Source organism: Danio rerio, chromosome 16, assembly GCF_052040795.2.
Source record: "Danio rerio strain M-AB ecotype USA chromosome 16, GRCz13ab, whole genome shotgun sequence".
Lineage (NCBI taxonomy): Eukaryota > Metazoa > Chordata > Actinopteri > Cypriniformes > Danionidae > Danio > Danio rerio.
In genome coordinates this window covers 48,516,147-48,532,732 of record NC_141036.1, presented here as the reverse complement: position 1 = coordinate 48,532,732, position 16,586 = coordinate 48,516,147, and the positions used below count along the sequence as shown (strand labels likewise).

Sequence of the window (16,586 nt, the reverse complement as noted above, 5' to 3'; positions counted from 1 at the left end):
AAAACGAAACACAACGTCACATCATTTGTTTTAGAAAGAAAATAAGCAGTGTCTCAACGAAAGCATCTGGCTGTCAGGTCTTTGACTTGGACTTTGCTCCTTAACGCCCCTACACCTAGATGCTCATGACAAGAATAGCATGTGCATTTATCTTTGAGGTGTAAATCGCAGTCGTGCATGAATGAATGATATTTTTACTTTTTTACAAATAATAATCCATGATCACATTACACAATACTGAAGAAAGAAAGTAGTTGCTCATACAAAAGGGTTTTTGAGACTCTCCATGTTTGATTTTGTTTTTATATACTCAATTATGCTGTCAAACTGTTGTATAAACGCAATATCACACTCTTAGCAGTGTGATATGGGTGTATATCGGCACTGGTGGGGGCACTAAGGCACTCGGCCTGCAGCCTCGTGCCAACGCACACCTCCTACCAGTGCCGATATACAGCCATATCGCACTGCTACGAGTGTGATATTGCACATTTACATATTTAATAAAAAATTCAATGTTTATTTTACTCGAAGTTGAGTCAAAAAGGACCTTTTAATTTAAGAAAAAACACTTCAATTTTAAACAATACAAAATACAAATAGTTTTAAATTAATTACACCATAATTCTTAGTACACACCATATACTTAGTACACACCATTTTGGCCAGCGGAGAAATTAAAATGGTCGTGCCCAACTGAGTCTGGTTCTCTCAAGGTTTGTTTTTTCTTCACTCCCATCAGGTGAAGTTTTTTTTCCCTCTCCGCTTTTGCCACTGCCTCGCATGGTTCAGGATTGGTAGAGCTACGCATCGATGAATTTGCTCTTCAGTGTTTGAACTCTCAGTAATGATTAAATCACACTGAACTGAGCTAAACTGAATCTGAACTGAACTTAAACACTAAAACCTGAACCACACTGTTCCAGTTACTGAACCACACTGTTCCAGTTACTATGACCATTTATGTGAAGCTGCTTTGACACAATCTACATTGTAAAAGCGCTATACAAATAAAGCTGAATTGAATTGAATTGAATATACTGCCAAAAAAAAAAAACATTTCATTGTTTCTTAAACTTGTAGTTGTCAGACAAAAATATACATATACAGCTAAAAAAACAAAGTGATGTAAAATCAATGATTCATACACAAATACTGGAATTATATTAATAAATATGTAAATACTGAAAATATAAAACTTTTAAAGGAGTTACACCTACACACGATACATGAATTTATACATTTTCAAACAAAAGTGGGCTCAAATAAAGCACTCTGAGTGATTTCTTCCAAGGATCATAACAATCCCATTAGTTATAGTTGTGGCAATGGAGTGGCAGAAGGACTTGGATCACAGTTCAATGCAGATGCTGGTGGACGTGAATCATAGCTTGGTAGAGGTTCAGAAAGATGTAGATCATAATTAAACGAAGGTGAAGACAAGACTGCATCATTATTTGGGATGTAGTTTGCCAGAGAAGGATATAGATCATATTTTGGCAGAGGTGCAGCAAGTTTTGGATTGTAGTTTGATTGAAGTGCAGAACAGCCTTGATCACTGTATGGTGGAGGTATAAAGGGGTTTTGTTGTCCCTGAGGCTCAGTATTGTTATCGGTCATGTAAGGCACATCTCTGTTTATGTAACTCACTGCAGCTCGCCCAGACTGAGAAACAAAAACACAACAAAAACAGGATTTTGCACTGTAAAAAAGATCTGTTAATGAACAGTTTTCATATTTTGTGAATCACAAGTGTTTTCTGCTTATTTGTGAATTGCCCTGTGAGAGGTTGATCTCTGCTCTGTCCACTTTTGATGGTACAGATAAACTCTACAGTTTAACAAAATGATTTTTATTGATATCCCTGCTAAAAAATCCAGCTTAAACCAGCCTAGGCTGGTTGGCTGGTTTTAGCTGGTCGACCAGGCTGGTTTTCGAGGGGTTTTGGCCATTTCCAGGCTGGTTTCCAGTCATTTCCAGCCTGGTCTTAGCTGGTCAGGCTGGAAAATGACCAGCTAAATCCAGCTAAACCAGCTTGACCAGCCTGGTTTAAGCTGGACATAACTGGTTTTGGCTGGGCTCCCAGCCTGTCTAGGCTGGTCAAGCTGGTTTTTGCTGGTCATCTCCCAGCCTGACCAGCCAAGACCAGGCTGGAAATGGCTGGAAACCAGCCTGGAAATGGCCAAAACCCCTCTAAAACCAGCCTGGTCGACCAGCTTAAACCAGCCAACCAGCCTAGGCTGGTTTAAGCTGTTTTTTTCAGTAGGGATGTTTGTAGTTTGAAATAATATAATGTATTAAATAATAATATATAGAGAAATAAGTCTGTAAAATAACAGAAGACATACTGGCAGTTTAAAACAAGGTTTTTGTTGCATAATATACAACACCAACAGACATTAGGGTATATGCGGAAGTATGCTAAAGGACTTTTAATTTGCCTGTAACCTGGGTTAAGCGCTTCCAGTGAACTGTATGCCGTTGCAAAATCGGCATGTTTAAGGTCTGTTTTCTTTAAAAATCTGTGATCTCCTATGGCTGAGTGATATCTGATATAAAGTAGGTCTCAGATTGTACGAGAAGCACTGCATTAAATTACATTTTTCCCCATCATCCCCATCCTTTAAAATATGAACATTTATTTTACCCCAGTATATTCAATAGAGCTTCTGCACTAGCCTGCTGATTCTGATGGGCGCATGCGAGTAAAAGTCTATTTAACTAATTGTACTTTAATAATATTACAACATCGATGCTGTTAAAGGAACCGTATAGAACGGGAAAAAATCACATTAACCTAGGTCCACGGGAGTTTATCAGTATAGGAAGAAACACTAGCTCCGCAAATCCCCTATATATCACTTGAAACTATTAAAAATGTTCATAAAAGTTACTTTTTACAACTTTTCATGGTTAAAAGTTGTCGGAAGAAAGATCAAGGTCCCATAATGCAATTCAAAAGCATATATAAATGAGGAAAAATAAAAATATGATTCACAAAATACGGGAAACTGCTAATTTACTGATATTATTAGTGTGTGTTACATTCATTATTGGAAGGATGGTAGTGGGTTTAGAATTAATAAAACATTGAAGGATTTGCACATCCAAAATTTAAAATTAGCCCATGATTTACTCAAATTGAAGGCATCCTATACGGCTGTGTGAATAACCGATTTTGTCAGTAAAGCCAGTTCTAGTAGACCTTGCTTTAGCACATGCTTTTTTAGACTGGGTTGTAGTTCACTCTAAAGCTACACTGAAAAAAGTGTTGCATGCAGAACTGTTGCAAACAATTTATTTGTGTTGAATTTAAACAAACAAATTAAGTTTATTAATGTTTAACTTAATTTGTTTGTTTAAATTCAACACAGATAAATTGTTTACAACCACCTTAAGTAAAAAAATTGAGTAAATCCAACGAGTCATCTCTGAATAATTTTTTTCAGTGTAACCAAAAAGTCAAAATCGATATAATCAGGTAATTGCGATAACTGTTCTGTGATAATGACAGCTGTTTGCGAAGCTTCCTAATGTGCTGTGTAGTAAACGCTGCACATAATAAATACCACATATATTACAAAGTCCAAGTTCACTTCGTAAAGAGTGTTTGAAAGAAATCCTTCTGTGAGATGACACTGTAGTCGTGTTATTATTGTACTGTAGTCAAAGGGTCACGCATAATCAATGAAAGCAGTTAAATCTTCTGTTTATAATGCAACACTATGGGGATTTCCTGGTTTTGTCTTCATGGGTGTTTGGAGTTTCCACAAGAGAGCGCCCTCTGTCTTTGGGGCAGGGTGTTTTTTCTTTATCAATCAAAAATAAGTCCAATAATGTAAGTCCATTCATAATAAAAAAAATCCAATGACTCAGGGGATAAATAAATGTCTCCTGAAGCAAATTTGTGAATTTTTGTAAGAAAAATACTGCCCGAGGTGCATTTTTTTGATGCATTTATCGTCATGAGAGGCACATTTTATTATAGATGGATGAATGGATTATTGGAATAATATTGGACTGTTAAAGAAAAACACCTTTGCCATTGTAGAGCTGAAAAATCCCAAGATAATAAAAAATAAAACTGTTTAATAAATAATATATATACACTGTAAACGATTTCTGTTGTTTTCACAGTATTATACTGCATTTCTCAACAGTTTTTTACTGTATAAGCTGTGCACAGTGTGTTACTGTATATATTGTTGTTTTCACAGTATAATAATGTATTTTCAACTTTTCTATACTGTGAACATGTTTAACAGTATGCTACTGTAGATTTTACAATGAATTTTGGGAAAAATCAGTTACTGTGTATCTAAATACAGTACTGCAAATGACCAAGAACAACTCCACACACACTATATATATTATGATTATTATGTTTATTTATTTTTGACAAATTATTTTGTGAAGTTAATAACCTAACCAGTTTCTTCAGGATTCGGATTCATAAATATTGGGCGCCCATATTGGCCACCGTAGAGGTCCCATATCTCCGCATTTTCAAAACAACATTTTAAAATATGCATCATCTTTATAAATAAGGCACAGGCTTGAGTTTAACACAACAACATTCTCGTATGAAAAACTGTTAAAACTTTATTTTATAACACATTCATTATAGAGCCATCGAAGACAGGGGCATGTCTCAATAATGTCTAAGCCAATTAAAGCATGAGGTTTGCCGGATACATGAGTGATGAAGCGCCGTCAACCCCTGGAGGTCAGAATCACCCCTATCGGCAAAGCACACTTAAAAGTAGTCATTATATCTATAAACAAACCACAGATTTGAGTTTGGAAGAACTACATTCTCGCATGAAAAACTGTTAAAACTTCATTTCGTGACATAATAAACGCAATATTTACGACATGATCTGGCTTTTCTCATCCGGCATTACTATTTGCTTGTTGGTGTAAAATTAATTCTGGGTGAAAAAAAAAAAATTCTCAAAACACTTCAAGCGAACCTTATTCTTATTGTTAAAGTCAGATATATGTAATATTTTCGCTGGTAAAGTGAAAAAAAACAATATTACTATTTAATCAATATCACGTTTGCACTGGTTCGGTTCAGAACTCAAACGACACCGAATCGGATTGAACTGTTTGCTCGGGAATTATTTTATCACACGTGTTTACTAGCACATTCAGCAATATGTGTATAAATGTGTGTGGCCGAGTAGTATAACGATATATTAATGATTCATTGTTGTGTCTTACAATAATATACGAAAAGGAATCGGTTTTAGGCGGATTCGACTCTTTACTGTTCTAAGGAGCCGATTCATTAAACCGAACCGAGTCGATTCGACCTTTACCAGGCAAGCAACGGCTATCCTAATTTGAAATCCACCTGTCGCCTTTTCTTCCAGTGAATTCATCCTCGGTAAGTGTTTAAAAGTCAAATTCTGTCCGTTAAATTTTTGTTTTGTGTATATTTCTGTGTAGTGTGTGTGTAATTTAAAATAATTAACCAAGTTACTTTAGTTGTAAGTTAGGTTCTTATGTCACGTTATTCGACGCCAGACCGTGTTTGTAGTGTTTGCGAGGTAACAGTTATTAGATAACGTACAGTGAGTTTATCTTGAGTGAGTTTTTGACCATAGTAACGTTACCTGAAAAAAAAAAACGTAACTTTTACTCAGTGTAACGTTAACTGCATTTTCTATTTCAGCACAACACTGAGATGAAGGCAAAGTCACCATGAAAAGTTAAACGTTTAACGTTAAGGTAAGCTCTGGTCTTCATGTGGTCATTATGACTAAGTTATCATTATGGTTAGATTTGTTAACTGTAAGTTATTTAAACTAAACTCACAATGAAACAAGTCTAAACTGTTTTATTAAATTGAGCTGATAATAAAATTCAGTTGATGTCTTCTAAGCTAACGTTAATACTAACATAATACATATTAATTGTCTATTTCACACTGGTTAATGAGCTTATTGTATAGTGTATCATTAATGGTACATTATATTTTTAGTGTTCAGGTGTAGGGAAAGATTTGTATACAAATTTATTTTAACCCCATACAGATTGGTATGGTTGTACCATAGATTTAGATTATTAAATGTTAAGTCTTATTTTACTCTTATTATATTTATCTTTTTTGCAGCTACAGCAATTGATGTTGAAAAACTGATGCTACCAATCACTCCTTACTTGATTGTTCAAGGTAATGTTCATGTCTTCCTCATTTTGATTAGATTTCGAAATGTCAATTTGTTCACAGATTTGTTTTGAGGAGTTTCATGTACAAACACTTTTTCTTCTTCCAGTAGCGACACAGTGGCACAGTAAGTAGTGCGGTCGCCTCACAGCAAGAAGGTCGCTGGTTCGAGCCTCGGCTGGGTCAGTTGGGGTTTCTGTGTGGAGTTTGTCCCTGCATTCGCGTGGGTTTCCTCCAGGTGCTCCGGTTTCCCCCACAGTCCAAAGACATGCGTTGCAGGTGAATTGGGTAAGTTAAACTGTCCGTAGTGTATGAGTGTGAATGAGTGTGTGTGGATGTTTCCCAGAGATGGGTTGGGGCTGGAAGGTTATCTGCTGCATAAAACAAATGCTTTATAAGTTGGCGGTTCATTCCGCTGTGGTGACCCCAGATTAATAAAGGGACTAAGCCGAAAAGAAAATGAATGAATTAATAAAACAACCATGGCTAGGCTATTTGGCTATCAAATGCTGAGTAAATATTAGACACAGATTTTTTACTATAACTAGTCTTTGTGTTTATTAGCAATTTTACCAGCCGTGTTTGTTTTTTTCAAACAGCCTGGAAACTGTAAGCTTGGTTGAATATTGTTTTTTTTATGTCATAAGTTGAAGGGACAGTTCACCCAAAAATGAAAATAATAGCATATTTGGCATCCTCCACTTGTTTCAAAATAGTTAGATTTTTTTTTTGTTCCATTATACATCAAACTCGTATATTTTTTTAAAGAAATTTGGTTCAAATATAGATGTCAATAGTTACAGGTTTCTGACATTCTTCAAAATATCTGCTTTAGTGTTCAACAGAAATTCAAACTGGTTAAAAACTCATGGAGTAATGGTGGCAGAATAGTAAACTATCCTTTTAAATATTTTATTCTGAGACTTATTTATTTGTGTCTTGTCTTTTGCCATATTGTCTTTTTAGCTCAGATTGTGATGGACCTGGAATGCGACACCAGTTACTCTTAAGTCAAGAACCAAATAAAGCACAGATGTGGAGCGATCTGCAGCTAAACTACCTGGAGGAAAGGAACCTTTAGGTAAAAACACCTGCTTTATTTAGATCTGAAGTATTTTATTTGGCATTGAGTATTATTTTTTTATTCTTATTCTAATTTTATTTTATGTATAGAAGTCATTTAAATTTCACAACAAATGATTGAATATAAAATATAATCTAGATGTCTTTTTCATTGTCTTAAACAGGGGTGCTCAACCCTGTTGCTGGAGATCGACCTTTCTGCAGAGTTTAGCTCCAACCCTGATCAAACATCAACTAACCAACTAAATAGTATCTGAAGGAGCACTTGGTAAATAAAGACAGGTGTTCTTGATCAAGGTTGCAGGTGAGCTCTGCGGAAAGGTAGATCTCCAGGAACAGGGTTGAGCACCCCTGATCTAAATGCTCAAAAATGCTGTTTCCGAGGCGAGGTTGAATGTAGTACAGAAATAGATTCATTAGGATCAATGCTTAAAGTAAACGTTTACTTCTCTCTGTAGAACAAACATGCTTAGTATCTCTCACATTTTAATAAATTATGTATTTTGGTTACTTTTACATCTATATATGGGTAAGCAAGTATTTAATAAATAAAATTATTGTTTTTTTTAGATTATTTAGATTTTTTTTTTACAGTGTGGGTGAACATACTACCTTGATGTCCAACAAAGACTGCACAAGAGCTCATTTGATGGCACATATTTTGTCCTGTCTACATCTCTGACGAAGTGCTTCGACATCAGTGAGTAATAAATCTTCATATCATCATGCACACAGGATTTCTGTAAGCCTATCTTTAATGTTAGTTTGTAATCAGCAGTGACTGTTTTAAAAAAATTGGTATTTAAATTATTCTTAACTTTTTACTGATGCTGTGCACAGTAACGTCATGATGATTTAATTTGAGGAAATGTCACTGGAGAGGTGTTCGTAAAAAAAAAAAAAAATTATAAATTGAACAAAATGACTCTATTAAAGATTTATTTGTCTCACTGACATGCCATCACTGCATATTGAAATACAGTAATACGAATTGACCGCAAAATATTACCACAAACATTTCATGAAGTAGATTGCTTGACTACTCTACAGTTCTTTGCTCAACTTTAACACATTTTGTCGTGTCGCTGCGCCTTTCGGCAGATTTCGCAAAAAATGAGTGCTTAGTGATTACTTTGTTTTATACGAACCAAATGTCAGTAACTCATCATTAGCATTATTTTTAAAAAATCACCTACGGCTTTCATGTTCTCTAACGCAATCTTGTCTGTAAGTTAGAAGTTAATTTTCACATGTTAAAAGCTTAAAAGTACTTGATTAACATTAGTCACGTTAAATTAGATTATTTTATTTATTTATTTTAAATATGTAGCCTCTTAAGGTCAGAATGAACTGTGTTCACCCCTCTTAAATCGGTGGAGGCGCTAGTAGTGTGATCATGGAATTAGATATTCAAGCTATACAGAGTCAGACATTATGTGAAGACTAGTTTATAGTTAAGACTAGTTAATGACTAGTTTTGACTTGACGGATCATTTCCCCATTAACGTTAGTGTAATTGTAAATTGACAACAAACTATTTTGCCAACAAAAATTATAAAAAAAAAACAGTGTTTTTTATATATATATATATATAAAACAATATTGCAGTGTTTGGTTTCTGAATGAATAAAATAATATGAGGCATGATTAGTTTTTACTCCAGTGATTGATTTTGCTTGTCATTTTTGCAGGATCATCAGAAGTGCTGCTGCCCTTTTTTCACTGTCCCTTTTTCACAACATCATTTGGCCTTCATTATTTCCTGTCTTGTAGCAGTATTTTCACCTGTTTTTAAAATTTTATTGCTTTTTGATACATTAATTGTTGAATGGTTTTAATTATAAATTGTTCATTAGTGTTCTGTTGCTTTGTTATATTGAATAATTGCTACTGTTTCAGTAGGGTTTACACAATAAACTTTTATTGTGAAGTTAAAGTTTCAGTTTCTTTATTTTTCTTGTATTTCTTGAACAGTTAAAATAATATTTGTGCAATTTTTGAAATTTTTTTGCTCATTGCTCATTATAAAGTAGCACTATTAAATACAATAAAATAACATTTAATAACTGTAAAATACTATACAGTAATAATGAAAGTAACGTTAAAATACCGTAGTTCTGCATGGTAAAAATGTACAGTAAAATACTGTTTTCAGTTTTGCAGTATGTGTATCACTACTGTAATTGGTGTTACAGTAAAAAAAGAAAACAGTAAAATGATGTATTACATTTTACAGTAAATCTAATACTAATGTAATTAGTATTACAGTAATGTTACTGTTTTATGAAATACAGCAGCTACCGGATAATTGTTGCCAGTAACTTACTGTTAATTTAACAAGAAATCGTTTACAGTGTATATATATATATATATATATATATATATATATATATATATATATATATATATATATATATATATATATATAAAATATAAAACAAAAAATAGAGAACTAAAATAATAAACGTTTAGATGGTATTCGACTGAAATAAGAAAGTCATATACACTAATATTATGCCTTGAGGGTGAGTAAATCATGGTTTAATTTCCATCCTTTGTGTGAACTAACCCTTTAATTTAAAAATTGCCTTTTATTTTTTAAGTTTGTTTAGCAAAAGAAATGGTAAGTAGTTTTACCTTCTTGCAGCAGTCACAAAATGTAGAGGCCACAATAACAGAGAGGATGAAGATCAGAACATCACAGACTAGCAAGAGAATTAGAGTCTCACCCTGAGGAAGAATAGAGGCAGAATCATTATAAACGAAAACGAAATCTAAAGTTTATTTAGATAGCACTTTTCACACACAATGTTAATTCAAAGTGCTTTACAGAAACAAGAATATACAAAAACAAGTATAAATATATAAATATTGGTAATAATATAAGTATTAGTATATGAGAATTAGTAATTAATTTGTCTTGATGAAATCGTTAAAAGTAGCATGATTGATGTAAGGGGGAAAGGCCCTTTTAAACAATAATTGATACAGCTTGTATGTAGCATGCATTACAAAATGTATTATTTCTATTCTTTTCTCTTTTTTTTGCAAAAGCTAAATGTTAAACAAAACAATTATTTGACCTTGATGGTTTAAAAATCTCTGATTAAAATGTCATTCAGCGTAATAGTATTGTATATACCAAAACAAATGTAACAAAATGTTTAACAGAAACCAAACCAATTTGTCAGGTAAATGTAGAACGAGTATCATTTGAAGCCCAAACTATATTAAAGTCTCTATTCAGACCAGAGATGCCAAAAGTAGGGCCGCGGGCCAAAGTTGGCTCATGATTACCTTTGATTTGGCCCACCATCCCATTTGTAAAGAAAGAAAAAATGAAGGGAATGGTCGGAGGTGGGGTGATTGCCTTTAGTAGAGATTGTCTTTTCTAATTTAACGCAACCTTTTGCTTGTTTGTTTTATTGTTGAGCTACAAAAAGCAAGCTTGAATTAAATCTTTTAATTAAATGTTGCGAAGGGATCATATTCCTTTAAATGTGTATTGAACTTCATTGTGTTATAAAAAGAAATCGTTTGTTTTAATTGTAATAACTTCAATATAAAATCTGAAAAATTATAATGCTATAGTTAACCTAATATGATTAAAGTAACACTTTTTATTTATTTTTAAATATTATTTTAAAAATTAGGAAAATACCCCAGGCGACTTTGTAATACAGTTTGCTAATTTACCTTCGTCCCACAGCCCAGTTATGTTTGGCCCTTCAGAAGAAAAACTTTGGGCACCCCGATTTAGACTCTATTAACTCAAACGCTATTAAAACTCAGAAATACCAGCCTGATCTCACCAGAAAACAAAAGTATTTTACATTTTGTCAGTTTAATTCGTGCGAATTTGTACGAATTCAGTCGTATGAAAATGTACGATTTTAAAAAGGAGGTGTGGTACACAACCCCACCCCTAACCCCAACTGTCATTGGTTGATGAGCAAGCCATACTAAGTTGTGCAAATTAGATCATAGGAATTAGCCACCAAATTAAAAAGTTGCGTATGGCTGTGAGATTGTGTTGGAAATACTCATTCGTTTTTTATACTAAATCTTTGAATTTTGCCACTTTGATCATTTTAGTCATTTAATATATGATCAAATTTAGCATGATGACTAATTCTTTTTTAATACTTAAGAATGTCAATTAATACTTATAAATAATTACCATGTATAATTGTTCACACAAAGGCTTATATGTCATATTGAATCATTATTGCCCATATATTGGTTAATATTAATATGCTTTTTTTCTGCTTTTGTGAAATTAACTTTATGCTGACTCCAAGAATGGGATGTATCATTTTTACCCATAAACACTGACCAAAAAGGTTATTTAAAATATATTTTTACATTTGCTAGGCTTAAATCAGGAAGTCTCTTACCTCACTGTCCAAACAGTGACATGGAATGGAGACAACGGCTGCTATGGCACTGAAACAGTTCAGAAGCTGTGAGATTCTGACCTGAATTGAGTAAAAACGTAATGCATTGTTGTCTAAAACATATTTTCTTTTATTAGATGATATATACAAAACTCACCCAACATGTGCTACGAATGTGTGCAGCTGAGATAGTCACAGATCCAGTTAAAATTGACTACAGTAAAAAGAAGTAAAGATTGTTCAGGGTTTGTTATTGGCACGGTGTTGTCTTGTTGTTGGAATCAATACTTACAATTAGACACGGCCAGAGAAGATACAAAAACCTTGTCCAGATTGATAGAACAAGCATTTCTATACCTACTGATATTTCCAAAGCCTGTAAAATACAAAACAAGTAATTGTTTCCTTTTAATGTAAAATTTAGCATGTATACACTACCTGACAATGGTCTTGTCACCTATCTAAGTTTTAGGAACAACAAATAATAACTTGACTTCTAGTTGATCATTTGGTTTCAGAAGTGGCTTATATGAAAGGCAAAGGCCTCTAGATTATGCTTATTTTACCAAAATAAAATATGATCATGCTTTGATTTTTAATGATTTAATTAGGACAGTAAGGTCTAACTTTGTTTAGACAAAAGTCTTGTAATTTAACAGAAATAATGTACAGTATAGAATATAAAGTCATGGATACTCCCATGAGCTTGGAGGACTGCATCCATGCATCTCTGCAATGACTCAAATATAGTAATAAAGTCATCTGAAAGGAAGTGTTCTTGCAGGAATCCCAGAGTTCATCAAGATTCTTTGGATTCATCTTCAATGCCTCCTCCTTCATCTTACCCCAGACATGCTCAATAATGTTCATTTCTGGTGACTGGGCTGGCCAATCCTGAAGCACCTTGACCTTCTTTGCTTTCAGGAAATTTGATGTGGAGGCTGAAGTATGAGAAGAAGCGCTATCCTGCTGAAGAATATATCAATATGTTGCAATAGGTCTTCTGCAGTTCTGCTTCACTTTTCCAAATGATCAACTAGAAATCAATTTATTGTTTGTTGCTTTTGTCAGGCAGTGTACACTCAGGAAAAAAAGAGCTGTCAGTGTGGAGGTATCCTAAGGCGAGGGTTTTTATATTTTTTACATATATATTAGTGGTTAAATTTGTTACATTGTATATGTTATTTTGTATTCATATTTAAATCTTTGTTTTGTATTAATTCTATTTAGATTTATTACAATTAATCCATTTGGTTAATTTATTATTTATTGTTTGTCTGTTTATTTATTTATCTTAATGTAAAGCAATTTATTGTTTATTTTATTTAAATTATTATTTACTAAAAAAAAGCAAGTTTAAAGTAATGTTTTTCTATGCATAATACAATAATTAGTAGTCATTCATTCATTCATTCATTTTCTTGTCGGCTTAGTCCCTTTATTAATCAGGGGTCGCCACAGCATAATGAACCGCCAACTTATCCAGCAACTTTTTACGCAGCGGATGCCCTTCCAGCCGCAACCCATCTCTGGGAAACATCCACATGCATTCACACACACACTCATACACTACTGACAATTTAGCTTACCCAATTCACCTGTACCAAATGTCTTTGGACTGTGGGGGAAACCGGAGCACCGGGAGGAAACCCACACGAACGCAGAGAGAACATGCAAACTCCACCCAGAAGCGCCAACTGAGCTGAGGCTCGAACAAGCGACCCAGCGACCTTCTTGCTGTGAGGCGGCAGCACTACCTACTGCACCACTGCTTCGCCCTATAATTAGTAGTACTTTGCAATAATTGCAAACATATTTGTTTAAATATGAGTAAATATTTTTACATGTGTATTATAGGTTAAATATGTTACAGTTAATAAAAATGTATATGTATAAATATTTATACTTTTGTGCTTTCTTACTGTTTTTACACCAGTGGGCCCAATTTTTTTTTTCATCTTGCCTGGGGCCCCTAAACTATACAGGCCGGCACTGACACCAAATCAGACAATATAAACTATTAAAAATGTACACTTTTTCTTCCTTACAAACTTTTCAAGGGCAACAGTTGCTGGAAAAAAGATCAAGGTCTCATAATGTAATTAAAAAGCATAACGAGGCTGTAAAAAATAAAAACACAAATCACAAAATATGGAAAACTGCAATTTACAGATTTTTCTTTTACAGTATAGGCAACCTTTAAATGTAAATATAAGGGTTTTAGCTTTTGTACTCTTAGGTTCCCATCCCAGTGGCAGCACAGTGCATTTTGTCTTAAGATTGTAACAGAAAGGAATAGAGAGATAGATGTTGAACATATTTATTTACCCCCAAAGCCTTTGGGCTGATGTTCAGGAATTTAGAAAGCACCTGTTGGTCAAATGGTGAGGTTTGTTGCTGGAGATAGCTGTTCATATCATCATGTCTGGGCATCCTTAAATGTGCTGGTAGAAATATGTTGCAATTAGATGTTCTGAATGAATGAGTTTATTATTCCTACAAGATTTAAAAGCAATTTTCACTTTTATGTTTTTCAAAAGTAAAGAGGAAACAAGTATAACACTGCATATTCTCAGAACATGCACATACTGTACACATACACACATGCACATACACACACAAACAGTTAACAGAAGAGTTCAAAGCTGGTGCTTATCTAAACCTATTTCAAATTCAAGTGGATCTGAAAGGGAATCTATTGTCCTCTTTTTTTTAAAAGCGCTTGTTAGGAGTGGGATTTGAACTCACGAGTTCACAAATAATCTTGAATGCTAATTATGTAGTGCCATTACAACCTGACCGCAACACACAATGTGGCAAAACCTGTTCTGACTCTTTAGGACAGGAGTCCTTAGATTCTAAACTCTAAAGATCCAAAATACAGAATTTTTGTGAAACCCACACGTCCTGATTAACTTGAATTCACTGTGTTTTTTACATCTAGAAGCACATCTGTTCATATTTTGTAAAGGTGGAGTCCTGTGAGTCAAAAGAATTCCTAATGCAGCAAACAAACCACCTTAACTGAAAAGCAAAATTAAATTGACTTGTAAATTAAAAAAGTCTTACAAAAAATTACCGAAATGTAATGCCTCTGCAAGACGACAACATTTTCTGATTGACTACAATATTTGGAATCATTTAATTTACTTGATCTCTACAACATAAGATTTGCATGAAAACAAAGAAACATAGTATATTCATGCAAAAACCATTACGTGTGCAGAGTTGGAGGATTATATATGTCATAGTTTGCACTGGTTAGTTTCTACTTTGGCAGACTGTTTCAGCTACTACCCAATCTATAAACACAGAAAGATACTCATGGTAATCTGATAACATTACGATTGTTAATAACATTATTGTTGATTTTAATATCATGTTTGCCTTGTTATATATATATATATATATATATATATATATATATATATATATATATAAAACTACTATAGCTTATCGATAAGTATTAATAAAATGAACATACATATTAAACATGAGTAATTATAACATGTATTATAATTGTTATTTACATTATTTATTCAATTATATATAATACCGAGTAAATACAAAAAAAAGTACATATATTTGTATTTACTCGTTTTTATTAATGTACATAATAAATAATATTATATATATATATATATATATATATATATATATATATATATATATATATATATATATATATATATATATATATAATGATGTTGTTACATTCCTTATCTGAAGGAGAAATATGCTGCAAGTTCTGAATTAAACTTTGATTAAACAGTTTGTACTTTACAATAATAATGAAGTTTGGGTCTGTTAATCCCGCAGGTTTATGTCAGCTTTACTGTAAGTCAAAAGTATTTATAGAATCAAATGTCATTTTCTTGCAGCTGAAGATCAGGAATTACTAGAAAGGTTTCATGAGCGAAACTATGAATAGTGCAAATGTGCAAACCGTAGAGAAGACAGCTGATAGAGGTTATGTTTTATTTTCCAAATTAATCTAGATGTATATGTACAGCATATCATAGTTTGCACTCTGTCTCTAGCAAACCTGTACAAACACAGAGAGGCAGATGGTAGATGAAGAATGCTTACCTTGGGTAACAAGAATTCAGTGTTACAATTAAAATCCATTTAGAAGTAGAAATAGCACCTAATCTGGAGGAACTGAATCATTATTGATGTTGACGGCGTGTTTGTCTTGAGTCATTTTCAGTTAGTGCTTCCTAGTAAGACTTCTTCCTTCTCAGAAGACTCCACCTCCACAAAATATGCAAAGAATGATCCTTAAATGACACAATCATTCAAGATGTAAACATAGAGTTGAACTCTGATTATAAATATTCTTAGCAATATTGACAAATTAAGAAAGATTTTTTCTTTGCAGGCATGCTATAATCGTAAGGCTTTAGGAGTCAAAGGAATAAATTTTAAACATAAGGACTCAAGTCTGATTCCGTAGTGATCAGTTTTTGCATTGCTTTTACACATTATGATGTAGATAACAGCACTCATTTATACTGAAATGGAAATCTCTTATTCTTGTGACTTTAAAAGCATCTTGTCAGTGGCGGGATTTAAACCCATGATTGCAGAATGCTCATCACAAATCTGGCTCCTTAACTAAAAAGCAAAATACAATTGACATTTAAATTTAAAACAGTTAAATTCTGGAATAAAGACATAAAGTCATATAACATATTTAAAGTCTGTTATAAACCAACCTACCGTCCATCTACTGCACATGTGTCAATTCCAGTTCCCGGAGGGCCGCAGCTATGTACAGTTTAGTTACATTACACACTCACCTGTAGGTTTCAAACAAGCCTGCAGGACTCAATTAGTTTGATCAGGTGTGTTTAATTAGGGTTTGAACTAAACCGTGTAAAGCAGCGGCCCTCCAGAAACTGGCACTGACATCTGTGATGTACTGTAGC

The 16,586-nt window shown here is 33.4% G+C and overlaps 2 protein-coding genes and 1 long non-coding RNA gene across 6 annotated transcripts in view; all 3 read right to left on the bottom strand.

Annotated features, from left to right (window-relative positions):
* LOC147840401 (uncharacterized) overlaps positions 1 to 16,586 on the bottom strand; it is a 615,523-nt gene that overhangs the window by 75,317 nt on the left and 523,620 nt on the right. The gene's annotated exons all lie outside the window — the stretch shown is intronic.
* dpy19l1l (dpy-19-like 1, like (H. sapiens)) overlaps positions 1 to 16,586 on the bottom strand; it is a 754,017-nt gene that overhangs the window by 634,176 nt on the left and 103,255 nt on the right. The window lies entirely within an intron of this gene.
* si:ch211-135n15.2 lies at positions 535 to 15,866 on the bottom strand. 3 transcript variants are annotated; one of them, XM_087285892.1, is made up of 8 exons: positions 15,745 to 15,863; positions 13,984 to 14,151; positions 11,948 to 12,031; positions 11,813 to 11,869; positions 11,656 to 11,736; positions 9,896 to 9,988; positions 1,042 to 1,665; positions 535 to 645 (listed from the first exon to the last, which is right to left on the bottom strand). In XM_087285892.1, the coding sequence occupies exons 2-7, from the start codon at positions 14,086 to 14,088 to the stop codon at positions 1,315 to 1,317; spliced, it is 771 nt and encodes a 256-aa protein (XP_087142018.1). In that variant the 5' UTR covers positions 14,089 to 14,151; positions 15,745 to 15,863; the 3' UTR covers positions 535 to 645; positions 1,042 to 1,314.